Genomic DNA, 13599 nt, shown 5'->3' on the forward strand with positions numbered 1-13599 from the left:
TTGGTAGATCAGTGATATAAAGAGTTAAGGTAATTTTTGGTTGTCAACAAAATAATCTAATTTAAAATGGGAAGAACATAAAACAACAACAACTATGATATAAAGTGATGATATACAAACACAAGATTAATCAACAAAAGTGATGGACCCAATTAACCTTGGCGACTGGCATTTGTTCTCATGTGATATAGCTCTGCTTCACATACAATTGCCATGTGTTTCGTCGTCTTCAATAATACACATGACACCTACATACATATACTAACATCTCCTTCATCATAATCTTTTTTCTTGGCCAAATTCCTTTTATCTTACAAAAAATCTTAGCTTATGAAAATTCTTATATTTTATATTAAAAAAAGGAATATTGGAATTTTCAACCTCACAAACACAAGTAAACCCACCTGAGCCCCCCCCCCCCCCTCTCTTTCACTTCCAGGCCTGTGGGGTTACACAAGTAACCCGGAATCACCTCGGCCTGATCGCTGTGGTGTGTGGTCTGGTCTCAGAAATCATGAGCTTGTCCTAATTCCTACTCTTGTGTACCGGACAAGAACAGGACAAGATTTGTACCGGAATCCATGAATAAACAAAACTTTCAAGCAGCTGGGGCTGGGATGTTACAGGACATCACATTCTTCTTTTTGGTTTGAGTCATTGTTGTTGACGAACCTGAAGGCACCTAACTGATCAACTATATCACCAATAATCACCACATGAACAGCTTCCATCTTTGAAATGATGAAACTGTCTTGCATCTCTCAGTAGGATACCTCTTTGGCTGATCTTACTAACATATTTCATTAAAGAATGACAATCTCCGCATATTCTAAGGTTTTTAATGATCCTTATCGTGGTTCCAGGAGCAGTCCTTAGAAGCCCAAGTGTAAGAGCCAGTTTCTCACTATGTATTCCCGTAACACTTTCCTTCTCTTCTTCTTCAATGTCATGAATCGACCAATCAGCTCCCGGAATGTATCCTCTCTCAATCGCGAGCGATATGATTCCCTCAAGCTTCAAACGTATCTCTTGTGCTTGCTTATGAGTATAATCATCAGCTGCAAATTTGTTCAGTTGACAGTCTAATTCAATGTAACTACATCCCATGGATCTTTCTTTGACTTTCTTCTGCAACGATAATCTTCTTTTCTCTACATCTTGATACTTCCCTTTAGCCGCATGAGTTTTGTCTAAGAAAATGTAACTACCACGAAGCTCTGGATCAAGTTCCAGAAGATTTTGCAACACAATATCAGTCCTATTACTCTTGTGTGCCTTGCAAGCACGATAGAGTGCAGCCCATGTAGTAAGATCAGGATTTATCGGCATATATTCTACAAGCTCATGTGCTTCGTCCAACTTCCCTGCTCTACCTAACAGATCAACAACTAACACATAATGTTTCAGTGTGGGCTCAATTGCATAGTCAAGCCTCATGCTATCGAAGAAATTAAGACCCAGGTCTACTTCGCCTGAGTTCAAGCATGCAGTCAGAACCGCAAGAAACACAACCTCATCTGGCTTCTCTCCTGCATGCATTATGCATACAATTAAACTTAGTGAATCCAAGGACAAAGAAATGAGAATAAGCTAAATTTTTAGACTGGACAAATCGTTTACCAGAATACATCATTTGCCTGAAACATTGGATAGCCTGATGAAAGCGTCCATGAACCGCCCAACCTTGTATCATAGCAGTCCAAGAAAGAATATCCTTATGGTTCATATTACTGAACACAGTAGCCGCACAGTCGACTTCCCCACATTTTGCGTACATGTCTAAGAGAGATGTCCCTATAGCTCTATCCAACTTAATCCCATTGTCCAAAATATAACCATGAATTCTTATTCCTGATCCAAGAGCACCAGATTTTGAGCATGCAGAGAGCACAGCAGCAACTGTGTATTCATTAGGCTTCAAGCCCTTCTCTAGCATCTCAAAATAGGTAGAAATGGCAGTTTCATAGTCGCCAGTTTGAGAAAACCCATTAATTAATGTTGTCCAAGACACCACATTTTTCTCTGGCATTAATTCAAAAAGCTGCTTGGCTCTGTTCAACTCGCCGTTATCAACATAACCCTTAATCAGAGTACTCCAAGATCCTGAATTTCTCTCAGGCATGGACCGAAAAAGTGTTGTAGCCATTTGCATATCCTTGGCTCGACAATACCCATTAACCAAAACATTCCATAGCAAAATACTCTCCTTCTTGATTCTATCAGGAGTTTCTTCGAACACTTGGAAGGCATGATTTAATTGTCCGGTCTTGGCGTACATATCAACCAAGGATACCCTGACGAAGGAATCACAGTCAACGAAATTCTTCAAAGTCGCGGCATGAAGAGCTCTACCCAACCATCTAAACCCTAATTTTGAATTAGACTTGAGTACAAACGGAAAAGTTAGCCGATCGGGTTTCACACCAAGCGTTAACATGAGAATGAAATGACGAACCGAACACTCGAAACGAGCATTCTCCGTCAAACCACGGATCAAAGCATTGAAAACAAAAGGATTCCTCTCTTCAGAATTTCTGAAAATCGAGAGGCTATAATCTGGGGACTTGAGAAGCGAAGAGCAAGATACCAGCTGAGCAGCGACGCGGCTACTGAGGACGCCGCGACGGAGGATATGGGCGTGAACAAGGCGGAGGCTTACGGTGTCTTTGCAGGTGTGAATCAGAGATATGAAGTGAGACTCGTCCGGTGAGGCTCGACGATCGGCCGGAAAATATATTTTGGCGGGCGAAGATTTCGGTTTAAAAAGAACATAAAGCGATTTCATCGGTACCCGAATACGCTCTCATATCAGTCATCAGATCTCGCGGTGCAAAGACTCTTATATATTGGCTAGTGGCTACTTATCTTAACCGTATTTCTCGATATCTATCAAACTGTTTCGAACCGGTTCAGACGAAAAGAGAATGGAACAAGAGGGATTAAACAGTAATTGAAGATCTTTTAGTTCTGCTCTCCGAATTTTTCACTTATTAAACAAAAACAAAAAGAATGTCACTAGACAGTATTATTCATGTTGATATCCGAATTTTTTTTTTATAGTTTCATAGATCTGACGCAAGAATAAGATGGCATCGATTTAAAGAACTCCAAAGAAGGGGTTGTTGATGGCGGAATTGAGCTCTGTTCCAGCTGAGTTTATGATGGCGGAATCGATCTTGTCTCTAGGCAAGAACAAGAACTCTCCTCCTTCAATTTTCTCAAACCCACATAGCTCCATGAACTCTATGCCTCCTCTCAGTGAACCAACCCTTTCCTGTTTATATTTTCATCCCAAGAACCATGACAGGTAAGAAACTCGACTATCATCATCGTTGTGCCTTCAATCAAATTTGTTGACTAATCAAATAAATCTAGATGCGCATTTTTATGGCAGATTGTTTACCTGAAATGTTTGATTGGTCAGTCTAATTTTCCGGAATTTTTCTTCATCTGGATTCTTAGCGACATTTCCCATGTAAGTCAGCAGAGTCTGGAACGCTCTCTTCACTTTAGCATCATCCTCCTGAACCAACAAGCAAAATTAATGTTATACTCAAAACTTTACTTGATCCTCCTTGAACCCTTTTTCCTTTTTTTCCTCGATTTCCAAAAGATTACTGTTGGGCTCATTGTTTCTTAGAACGTGTGGGTTGATATATGTTTAATGTATTTACCTTGTGGGTTTGTTTAAGGGACCTCAAGCATTCTCTCATTTGTTCAGTCTTTGTGGCCGGTCTAATTGGCAATGAAATCTGCCAAAAAAAAATGTCTATAAGAAAAAGCACAGAACAAGAGATGACAAAATATAACTAGATTTTGATTTTTTTTTTGTTTACCTTCTTCTCCTCCGCAACTGGCACCGAGGGTTTTGCAGCTGCAGTTGCAGGATCTTCCAGAGGCAATCCAAGTTTTCGCCTTCTTTCAGCCTGTTAAAATGTATATATGAGTCTTCAAGGTTTTCTGTTGAGAAATATAAATGTAATGAAAAACGTACGTAAATCTACTACATTAGAGATACCTTGTCTTCTTCAAGCTTTTGACGGATCTTTTCCCTAGCCCGTTTTTCTTCTTCTTTCTCGGCTTTACGCAAAAACATTAGACTGAAACACAAAAACAATAAGTAGTCATTTTATTACACAAAAACAAAAATAAGAATACAGCTGATAAGCCTGACATTATAACCAGAAAGACGAACCGTTTCCTTTCGTTTACTTCTTCCATCCGCTTTGCTTCTAAGAGTTCCTTGCCAATCCTAATTCGCTCCTGAGCCAATACCAACATGTTAAAAGATGATAACAAAGAAGTGCTTACAGTTTCAGCAATGACACAATATGTTTCTAACACATACTACAAGCACCTAATTAAGTTATTTTAGATAACACAATTAAAAAAGGATCAGAGACAGAAAACCTTCTCTCTTTCACGTTCCATCCGTTTCTCTTCCTCTTCTTTCTTCTTCCGCGCACGTTCCCTGAGATATGGAATAACGAATATAAATTGAAGTGTAGACATTTTCATGGTCTAGGTTATGCATGATAAAAGTGTAGTGTCAATATGTCATTGGTGCACGCTATAAAAGGAAACAAATAGGGACAGTAAAACAGAATACTCATCGAACCTTAATTCTTGTGCTTTTAGCTTCACTTCTTCTGGCGTAAGAGCAGGTTTGGCAGGCCCAACATTGGAGTTGGCAGGCACCTAGGCAACAGTCAACAACATAGAAATAACAGTAAGGGAAACAATGGAGTAATTTTAAGACCACATATATGCCTAATACAACAAGATAGTTGAAAGATGAAATATACAGAAAATTTTGACCTCAAAATTGTCGCATCAAGCAAAAAAAAAAACACTTTTCACGTTGAGACAAGAACTAAAAATCGGGATTTGGAGTGCAATTATCAAGAAACAAAACAGTCCAGAACAGACATTCTGCTGAAAAGTAACAATTGACAAAACACCCACCTTTGGCATTTCATCTACGTCAGGATCATTCTCATGCTCCACCACCCAATTAACTGCAGCCTCGAGACTGGCATTACCTGAAGGAATGAATTTCAAAATGTGTAAAAGAATTTCGAGATTCAGATGACATCTGAACAAAGATTAAGAAAGAGATAAAGAGAAGAGAAGAAGGAGATCTAATTGAACACAATGAGATAGATGACAGTTTCTATATCAATCCAGAGTTCAAAAAGAAAAGACGTGAACAAGAGCTCAGTTGCACACAATCAAGCTTTAAACGCTATTCACAAAGCATAACATTTAATCAATAAGCTACTCCCTGATTCCCTATTGTGACCAGTGGCCATAAATTTTGGAGCTGTTATGCATATGACCATGTTACACTTCAGATAATTCTTAGAGGAGATATGAAACCTACGTGAACCAAAGATTATAATAGGAGCCCACAACCAAAAATTAGATTTATACCAGAGTAATGGAGTGCTCGGGTAGCACGAGCTTTAGGGAAGCCCATCGCTTCAAGTTCCTCGAGAATGTTATTGTCAACGTCTGGAACAACCATCTCTGCAGAGTGACCATAAGAAATAGCGTTAAAGTCACATTCAGAAACTCATGCAATACATATACATTAACATGGCACTGTACCTTCAGCAGCCTCTCCACTACCACTAGCATTATCGTCAATCTCCATAGCAACCTTAGGAGCTTCCAAGGTGATGGGTTTTACCGTCTCCAATGTCTTATCTACAAACTCAGTATGCCCTGTTCTTTTCGTGTGCAAATCGCTTTCCTTCACATTGTATAAGAACGAGACAAGCAATCAGAAATAATCAAAATACTAGAGCATAGTTCCGTTCCAGTCAATGGACATAGTAGAAACAGTTCCTTGACTCTAAGGCAAATCAATACAGTAGTCAAGAAACTCTTACCAAATTGCAGAAACCAAAGTACACAAGCAATCAAACCAAGGAACTCAATTCAACCAGACAAACAAAAAAACGAATGAAGCATCCAGAAAGCCCAAAAGGATTGAGATCTGAAAACCAAGAATAGGGCTATGCGGAGTAAAACTTTTAACTTCACGCTCTAATTAACACCAATCAGCGGGAAACACATGAAACAGACTGAATTTCATTCAAAACTCAAGTCAAAACCTATCAACTCGAAACCACAGAGCCAGTAAAAGGTTGCAATAGTAGCATAAAATCGAGATCACAGAGTCAAAACCGTTTAAAGAACGAAGAAACATCGAAATTACATGTATTAAACTAGAAATCATGAGATCTGCTTGTAACTTTCTAACCACCACCAACCAAAAGCCAACTAAAATTCATCAAGAACAAAAAAAAGATAGAGAGCGATGAGAATCAAAGATCCGTACGGTTTTAGAGCGACAAGGCTTGCTGCAAGTAGTACAAACGAGATTGAGCACGGCCTCAGTGGACTCGGCGAAATTGGAGTGAGAGGTGAGCTCGGCGTGCTCCTGAGCCTCCTCCACGGACTTCAGCAGCGTCCCACAATCGCCACACTTGAGCGATACTCCTGCCATGGCTACAATCTCTCTCGACTTGGTTTCACAGACTCGAGACTCGATTGTCTTTCTTTCCCTTCCCTTAAATGGGGAAGTCCGTTCGTTGCTTGTGGAGAGAGGAAGACGTAGGGTCGGTTCAATCGTTTCCAGTACCGCCGGTTCAGTTGTTTCCGGTTCTCACATTGGAGTAAATTGATTCCATCGGTTAAGATTCGGTACGCAGTTAACGGTTTGGTAACCGGAACTTCTGTTAAGATCACACCAGTTTGAACCGGACGATCCAAATTGTACGAAATAGAACCAACTCATTTTTTTTTGTATATGGAAAAATAGAATGTAACTCATTTGAGAGGCTCAAATATTTTCAGACATGTTTCTGATACATATAATGAAATTTTCATGACTCCAAAATACAATAAGAAAAAACAAAATTAATGGTATTTGATCTAATGTGATCGTCAAAAACTTTCCCAGCACAAGCTGTAGGGAAGAAGATCAAAACTGGTTTTCTTCTTTCCTTTTTCAGTATAATGGAAACAAAATCATTTCTCAGTCTTGTGAGATGATCCGTTCATAGAACAAGATATAAGCTTCAGAATGCAGAACCTTTTCCAATGAAACCTGACGAACATGTGCATCGCTTACGTTATACCACACAGTGGATGAGGAATCACTCTCTTTCACTCGCTGACCTCCTCTAACATATGCCACATAATGACCTCCTCTCATCGTCCCTGAATGCTCCACCAATCCAGCCAGTCTGTAAACGGGTGGGTCTTCTCCGCTAAACCTGAAAGAACCAAAAGATTGAAGAATTAGTTTCATGGAGATTTAGGTAAAAGACAGATCAAAATGTGGTTATATAGAAGAAGATGAGAGATGATGATACCTTGTGTCCATATATTGTCCAAGATCGATGACCTCTTGGAAAGCAACATGACCATTTAACTTACTTAGCCTACCACGCAAATCTTGGCTGAATCGCTTTAGATGAATGGTTAGGACAGGTGGGGCTTTGTTTATAAGTACTCTTTTACTTGCATCTCTCTTCACTGTGATCACTTTCTCAGAATCTTCGTCTTCATCTTGAGTTCCTTTGGATTCACTTTCATCAGCTGAGTGAGACCTCGTAGCTTTTCTCCCATTAGAGCTATGATCCTTGACACAACAAGTATCATTTGGATCTTGTTTAACAGCCAAAATATCAGTTTCTCCAAAACCTTCACTTTCATTTTCTTTCACCCATCCGTTGCTTGTGTTGCTTGATCTCGATTCATCTTTCTTGGATTTTTGCTTTTCTCTCAACCGTTGGAGTTTCAGGTTCTTTGAACAGTTCTCGCAGTGCCAAGCATTGTCATCCGACAATATCTCAGGCTTTGTGAAATGAGCCAAACACCTTTCTACAGACACCGGTGAATCCGAATCATCGATTTCTTCAGGATCAGACTCGCTGCTGAACGCCATAATACCAACTCCCGAAGCTTCAGCCTTGGAAGGAGGTCCAAAGACAGGTCCTTCGGTAGTCTCGGGCTCATCAAATAAACCGCCAAAATCAACAAAATCACTGTTTTGTGGTTCATGATCACCAGTACCAAATGAAGATGAAGCTTCAAACTCACCTTCCGCAACTGATTTATCATTACAGGATATTTCGTTGTATGGCATGTACAGAATTTGCGAATCTCCAACCACCAAAGGAAGCTCTTCCTCGTCCCAAGGATTCACCGAGGAAGAACTTTCCCCTATACCAGGATCACAACTGATGCAACTAGCTTGAATGAATTCAGCAGAAATACCGCTCGTAACTGGGCCTTCATCAGACTGCATAGCTTGTACATTGTCTTGCATCAGCCTCTCTGTGTTACATTCCAAACTCTGATCACCCTCAGTTGTAGAGACATTATCAGTACCATCTTCTTGCATATCCAAATTCGTCTCATCTCCAGAGTTTTCTGGTCCAATAATATCCAACCAGAAGCTATCAAAACCAGTATCACTTTGTGTTACACTTTCTGAGGCCTGCTTATTGTCAGCGGTTAGAACTGAAAGAGTCTCTAAAACCGGACCATTATCAAGGGGTGCAAAACTAGAACACGATGTGTCTGAATCAGCTATGACAACCAAAGCTTTTCCCGGAGAATTCAGTTCTGAAAGAGCCTTACTTGGGAGAACATTTGAAACCTTACTTACTTTTGACACATTCTTAGGGACTCTTTTTGGTGGAAGCTTAGCTTTTCTTGCTCGAGAAACAGGTTGTAGCTTTTTAGGAGGGCTTTTCTTGAATGGTACGGGTAAGGAGAGATCCAAAAACGGCTCATAGACTTTTGACGAATGCCCGCACTCCATACAACGAACAATGCTCGACGTTTCCCCTCCAAATACAGAATCTATGAGTGTAGTAGATTTCTCATCATTATCAGAAATACCACGCTTCTTTCTCAAAGCCGATTCTTCGGTGCTTAACGCATCTAGCAAACAGCGTAGCAACTCGTGGCTATCATGCTGGTCATATCCACGAAACTGGGGTGCCTTAGAACAGAAAGACCCAAAAAAGACTCTAGGATTTATCACACTCTTCAAGCCTGCCTCTGGTTTCGTTTCAGCGAATAATTTCCTCAGGGAAGACGCAAGAGGCCTACCGGCCCCAGACCCATTCTCCTTCAAGAAGTGATCGCGTAACCGATCCAAAGAAAGAAGATTTTGCATTATCGAATTAAAGAAACATGTGTTCCCAAGGTTAACTAAACCTCGCACAACATAACCCTCTCTTGCTTCTATATCACTGGTCACAGCAGCACCTTCTAATTTGATATCACTAGTGATACTGCCACTTACTGAGCACTGATCTTCGATATCAGATGAAGCTAAATTGTTCAAAGATCGTCCTTTAATCAATTTAACAACCTCAGACAGCACATCTTTCTTCTCACCATTATCTTCTTTTACAACAGGGAGAAGCGAACGGCACGGGAAACACCATCTTAACTGAGGATTTTCCCATTGAATCACCAATCGGTGACGCGTCACTCTGGTATGCCTCAAAACATGACTCTGAGCTCCATTTGGTAAACCAACACCTCCACAAACATAACAGCCACATTCCAAACATAGCCAAATGGCTTTTTTATCAGATGAAGAAAAATCTTTTTTCCCCTTATTGCCCTTTGCTTTAGTTCCTCTCTTACCAGACAATCCTTCCTTGCATTCTTCACACTTAATTTGCCTGGAAGACTTAATCTTATCCAACACTTTCTCCAAATTAAGACCCTTATCAAAATGCACACAAGCTTGTGTCTCCTTAACTGGTTTAACGTCACCCTCAGCTATTTCTCCGGCTTGACTAGGCGGCTCTTCAGAGACCTTCATGGAAATTTCTGTGGTCTGAATCTCCTTTGTTGGAGCTCGGGCCTTCTTCTTCGCTTTCTTCCCCATCAGTTACTGTAATGGAATTTAAAACCAGGACAAGGAGAGTAAGTTATTAAAGTTGTTACAAAATCTACATAATCAAATACAACTAAGCAAAACTCAAACTCAGATGAAGCAACGAAGCGGATACCAATAGATAAACCTTGGAAATATCACCAAAGCACAGATAAAGACAACAGGAAACTAATCCACATCAACGCATATATGGTATAACTGGAACAGAGAAGTTTCAAAATCGAGCCTGCCCATTTCAATTGCAGGATTCTAAGAAGTACCAACAAAGAAATAATCCGACTTTGTAATGACTAGTACTAAAAGATCCAGAATTCAAAATCTAGGCATCGAAATAACTCAGATTAAGATTCCATATCATAGTTCAACTAAGCCTGACCCCTAACGCAATCGGGAACAAAAAAAAACAAGTATAGCTGAAAACAATCGTATGAAAGCAAAAGCAGAATCCAGAGATTTTACCCACAAAAACCCAAAGATTGCTGCTTAGGAGGATATTCACATGAAAAGGATTGAAGAAGAATCGATACTCGAAGAATTGGGATCTAGACTAATCAAATGGTTTAGACGGAGAGAGAGATAGGTGTTATCAGTGCGTGCTTCGTTGTTTCTGCCGCCGTCAAAAGGAGGAGACAGAGAGTCCGACGAAACAATGTGAAATAATCGCTCCGAAAGAGGGGCAGACAAAGGGGCTAGTGTGACATAGGCTCCCAAATTATTTTGGTACATTTACTCAAAAAAATCTTCAAACATTTAGTTAGGTATTATTTAAAACTATAGTAAGTTTTTTTCAGACATTAACAATTATTCTAAACCTCTTAAAAATGTTCAAAAAAGTTAACAATCTTGAGAGAAAAAAATCTCTAAGAATATATTAATACCTAAGAAATAAGGATAAAAAAAAAATAAAAAAAAAATTGATGTTTAATCAATACCACATAATATGACCAAAAACAATAAGCAAATATTATAACATATTACATCAAATCAAACCCATATAAAATCATTTGAAAATTGGTATCAATCTCGGGTAAGATCAGAAGCAACAAAACATTACATTTGGGTTCATGCATGGGATACAAGAACCAGCAATCCCCAAGGAAAGCTTCTGTATAAATCAATCACTCTATGAAGTAAGTCTTCTTGAAAGATTCTTTGGGGTTACCAGATGACTCTTTTATTTCACATTTAAGCTCAATCTCCATTAGTCTGTGATTTTCCTTGGACCGGCTCATTACCAAACCAAGATTCAGATTATCACCTTCCTCAACATTTATAGGATTCGACATAATGAAAACCTGCCAGATTCAGAATCATAACATGGAAATTAGCTAGCGTTTGAAACAATCGAAGCCTTAATCATCATAGACCAGAGACTGGGGGGTAACATACCTGTTGTCCCCAGTGCGTGCAGTGCTGCTCACTTGGAGCTGTTGTCAACTCGATTTCTTGCTGTGCGGGGTCTTCTTTTCTCCCCTAGACAGTTACAAAAACAAACAAGCAACGAGTTAGTATAAGAGTTTCTTCAACATGATGCAACAATGTAATCTGTACAAACTAACCAAGAACTGAACATCAAACCATCCACCAAAACCACATAGCCTTGTGTGCTCCACATTGATGACTGACGATACGTTTGATCTGACTTCCTCAATTTCACTGACAGAGGCTGTCAAACAATCCATCTCTTTTACAATTGTAGGGGTGCCGATGATTTGTTGTGGATTCAAGTCATTCCACATAGCCGTCTGTGCACAAAAGACAAATTTTATGAGTTTCCATAAAATGACAGAGGAAACAGTTTGTAAGTCAATTTGTTAGTTGTTCAACTGTCTGCTAAGGAAAATATCTACAGATAAATTAAAACTGCAACAAGAGGAGTTCTGAAATCACCTGTATGTAATACTTTTCTTGCTCTTCAGCAAAAGGTTTTGTTAAAACTCCCATATCAACCCCATAGTAACTTTTGATCTCATCCGAAAAGTTATGCCAGTCTGCCATTGCCCCATCGAAATCATTCCTCTTCCGATCTGCCATATTGGATTTGATGGGTGCAAGCCACATGCGAGCATGACTAGGGTACCTATTGGATACAAAGGTTATTTGTAATGCTTAGATACACACAGTACCAACATCAATATTATTAGCAACATGACCTCACAACTTATGCATGAAATTTGATAAGAAATAATGTAACTGGCATTGGAGGAAAACATTATGCTATCAAGATGTTAAAAGTACAGCTACAACAGCGTTAAACTCTCAAGTGCCATAGGCTCATAACTCATAAGTAACGATCATGCATCATTAAATTGTAATGTTCAATAAAGAATAGAAATAAAATAACAGAAATCCCACTTACATGACACCTGTTGGCTTTAACCATCGGTCACGAGCACTAATCACAGAATCAAACATGGACTCTCGCAGAAGGAAGTATCCCATCCACTCCGAGATAATTACATCAACTGCCCAATAAATTGAATACGTAGATATTAGCGCAATCTCGAGTAGAGTACAAATAATCAGAAGAAACATGTTCAACTCAACCAAATTGCAATGTCTCAATGTATAGCCACTAAGTTAAACCCTGATTTTTGAATCCGTAGCTTTAACCAAAACTCTTACAATGTCACTTTTTAGGCTTCTGAAATCAAGTAACAGTAGGCTCACTTAACAAAAGACTTAGTTATTTCCTTACTCTCTCTACTTGCAAATAAGCATGATACACTAATATGTTCTCATTGCAGTGAAAGAGAAAAAGAAAAAGAGAAACTGAATACCTTTCTCAGGCAATGAAATATCTTCGACAGACCCTTCAATGACTTCAACAATATGGTCAAGGTTATTGGCTTTGACAAGGGCACGAGCATGATCAGCCATTTTAGTAGCTTCAACGGCATAAACCTTCCTGGCACCAGCTTGAGCTGACCAAATTGCAAGAATTCCACTCCCGGTGCCCACGTCTAAGACCGTCTTCATCACATTACAAAAACAAAAATTCAAACTATTAATACCACAAGAAAGACAGAGAGACCAATGGGTATAACTTAGCAATAGATAATCTTTAGACCAAAATCATACAAATAGAAAGTGGTCCAGCACTTATGAAGCTCAAAGATGTGAACTTTATTATTATACCTTGCCCTCAAAGTGATGTTTGTTCTGGAAGACGGCATTGAAGTAAGCATCCATACGGACACGGTCGGAGAGCATATCCTTCTGGTGGTAGAGGAAGGAGTAAGTACAGAAGTACTGAGCGTAGTCGACTTCTTTGTCAACTGGAGCCGACGGTCCTCCTCCGCCGTTTTGGGAGCTTCTCATCTTTTGCTTACACACTTGTTCTTGCAAAGTAATGCTTTTGACTGCGGCAAAAATCAAAACTTTGTTCCCTTTAATTGGAAAGCTGAAGTGAGAGCTGCTTGAGTTTTTCAGACGGCGACGGACAAAGTTCGGAAACTTAGGGTTCCTTTTATAAACCAATCAATTAAAGTCTCCCTCCGCTTTCAAAATCATATTACAGGGATTACTTCTTTAGGCCCATTTACATTCTAAGCCCAATTTTATACGGCCCTTTCAGATTTTAAGTCACCAATTTACAGGAGAAGCACGAGAGAGTAAACCGATATCCCATTAATAATGAAAAAAAAAAAACTCTTGTATGC

General features: G+C 39.4%; 4 protein-coding genes across 5 annotated transcripts; all 4 read right to left on the bottom strand.

The window, feature by feature from the left end:
• Window positions 1-74: 74 nt before the first annotated feature.
• LOC9328307 (pentatricopeptide repeat-containing protein At1g04840) lies at window positions 75-2868 on the bottom strand. Its single transcript, XM_002892199.2, has 2 exons — window positions 1621-2868; window positions 75-1529 (listed from the first exon to the last, which is right to left on the bottom strand). The coding sequence occupies exons 1-2, from the start codon at window positions 2783-2785 to the stop codon at window positions 700-702; spliced, it is 1995 nt and encodes a 664-aa protein (XP_002892245.1). The 5' UTR covers window positions 2786-2868; the 3' UTR covers window positions 75-699.
• A 71-nt stretch (window positions 2869-2939) lies between these two features.
• LOC9328308 (chromatin assembly factor 1 subunit A-B) lies at window positions 2940-6739 on the bottom strand. The gene is made up of 12 exons (XM_021011679.1): window positions 6347-6739; window positions 5611-5755; window positions 5434-5529; window positions 4966-5042; window positions 4619-4698; window positions 4411-4471; window positions 4196-4263; window positions 4019-4100; window positions 3837-3926; window positions 3675-3752; window positions 3404-3523; window positions 2940-3274 (listed from the first exon to the last, which is right to left on the bottom strand). The coding sequence occupies exons 1-12, from the start codon at window positions 6512-6514 to the stop codon at window positions 3098-3100; spliced, it is 1242 nt and encodes a 413-aa protein (XP_020867338.1). The 5' UTR covers window positions 6515-6739; the 3' UTR covers window positions 2940-3097.
• Window positions 6740-6826: 87 nt separating this feature from the next.
• On the bottom strand, window positions 6827-10785 carry LOC9328309 (ubiquitin carboxyl-terminal hydrolase 2). 2 transcript variants are annotated; one of them, XM_021011676.1, is made up of 3 exons: window positions 10401-10785; window positions 7386-9934; window positions 6827-7286 (listed from the first exon to the last, which is right to left on the bottom strand). In XM_021011676.1, exons 2-3 carry the CDS (start codon window positions 9926-9928, stop codon window positions 7046-7048), a joined length of 2784 nt encoding a protein of 927 aa, XP_020867335.1. In that variant the 5' UTR covers window positions 9929-9934; window positions 10401-10785; the 3' UTR covers window positions 6827-7045. The 2 variants fall into 2 exon arrangements, with proteins under 2 accessions (XP_020867335.1, XP_020867334.1); XM_021011675.1 differs by having other exon boundaries at window positions 10397-10785.
• Window positions 10786-10878: 93 nt separating this feature from the next.
• On the bottom strand, window positions 10879-13484 carry LOC9328310 (protein arginine N-methyltransferase PRMT10). The gene is made up of 7 exons (XM_002892202.2): window positions 13076-13484; window positions 12718-12910; window positions 12297-12402; window positions 11828-12017; window positions 11497-11682; window positions 11327-11410; window positions 10879-11232 (listed from the first exon to the last, which is right to left on the bottom strand). Exons 1-7 carry the CDS (start codon window positions 13256-13258, stop codon window positions 11056-11058), a joined length of 1119 nt encoding a protein of 372 aa, XP_002892248.1. The 5' UTR covers window positions 13259-13484; the 3' UTR covers window positions 10879-11055.
• Window positions 13485-13599: the final 115 nt, after the last annotated feature.

The sequence above is a fragment of the Arabidopsis lyrata genome (genome assembly GCF_000004255.2).
Source record: "Arabidopsis lyrata subsp. lyrata unplaced genomic scaffold ARALYscaffold_1, whole genome shotgun sequence".
Classification (NCBI taxonomy): domain Eukaryota; kingdom Viridiplantae; phylum Streptophyta; class Magnoliopsida; order Brassicales; family Brassicaceae; genus Arabidopsis; species Arabidopsis lyrata.

Bases quoted from the DNA above. Each gene is read 5' to 3' on its own strand.
- LOC9328307 (XM_002892199.2), bottom strand. From the start codon at position 2,785: ATGAAATCGCTTTATGTTCTTTTTAAACCGAAATCTTCGCCCGCCAAA. The intron at 1,530-1,620 runs GTAAACGATTTG...TAATGCATGCAG, and splicing joins CAGGCAAATGATGTATTCTG to GAGAGAAGCCAGATGAGGTT.
- LOC9328308 (XM_021011679.1), bottom strand. From the start codon at position 6,514: ATGGCAGGAGTATCGCTCAAGTGTGGCGATTGTGGGACGCTGCTGAAG. The intron at 5,043-5,433 runs GTATAAATCTAA...TCATTCCTTCAG, and splicing joins CCGAGCACTCCATTACTCTG to GTAATGCCAGTCTCGAGGCT. The intron at 3,524-3,674 runs GTAAATACATTA...TTGTTGGTTCAG, and splicing joins CCCTTAAACAAACCCACAAG to GAGGATGATGCTAAAGTGAA.
- LOC9328309 (XM_021011676.1), bottom strand. From the start codon at position 9,928: ATGGGGAAGAAAGCGAAGAAGAAGGCCCGAGCTCCAACAAAGGAGATT. The intron at 7,287-7,385 runs GTATCATCATCT...TGGTTCTTTCAG, and splicing joins GGACAATATATGGACACAAG to GTTTAGCGGAGAAGACCCAC.
- LOC9328310 (XM_002892202.2), bottom strand. From the start codon at position 13,258: ATGAGAAGCTCCCAAAACGGCGGAGGAGGACCGTCGGCTCCAGTTGAC. The intron at 12,911-13,075 runs GTATAATAATAA...AATGTGATGAAG, and splicing joins AACATCACTTTGAGGGCAAG to ACGGTCTTAGACGTGGGCAC. The intron at 11,683-11,827 runs GTGATTTCAGAA...TTTTGTGCACAG, and splicing joins AAGAAAAGTATTACATACAG to ACGGCTATGTGGAATGACTT.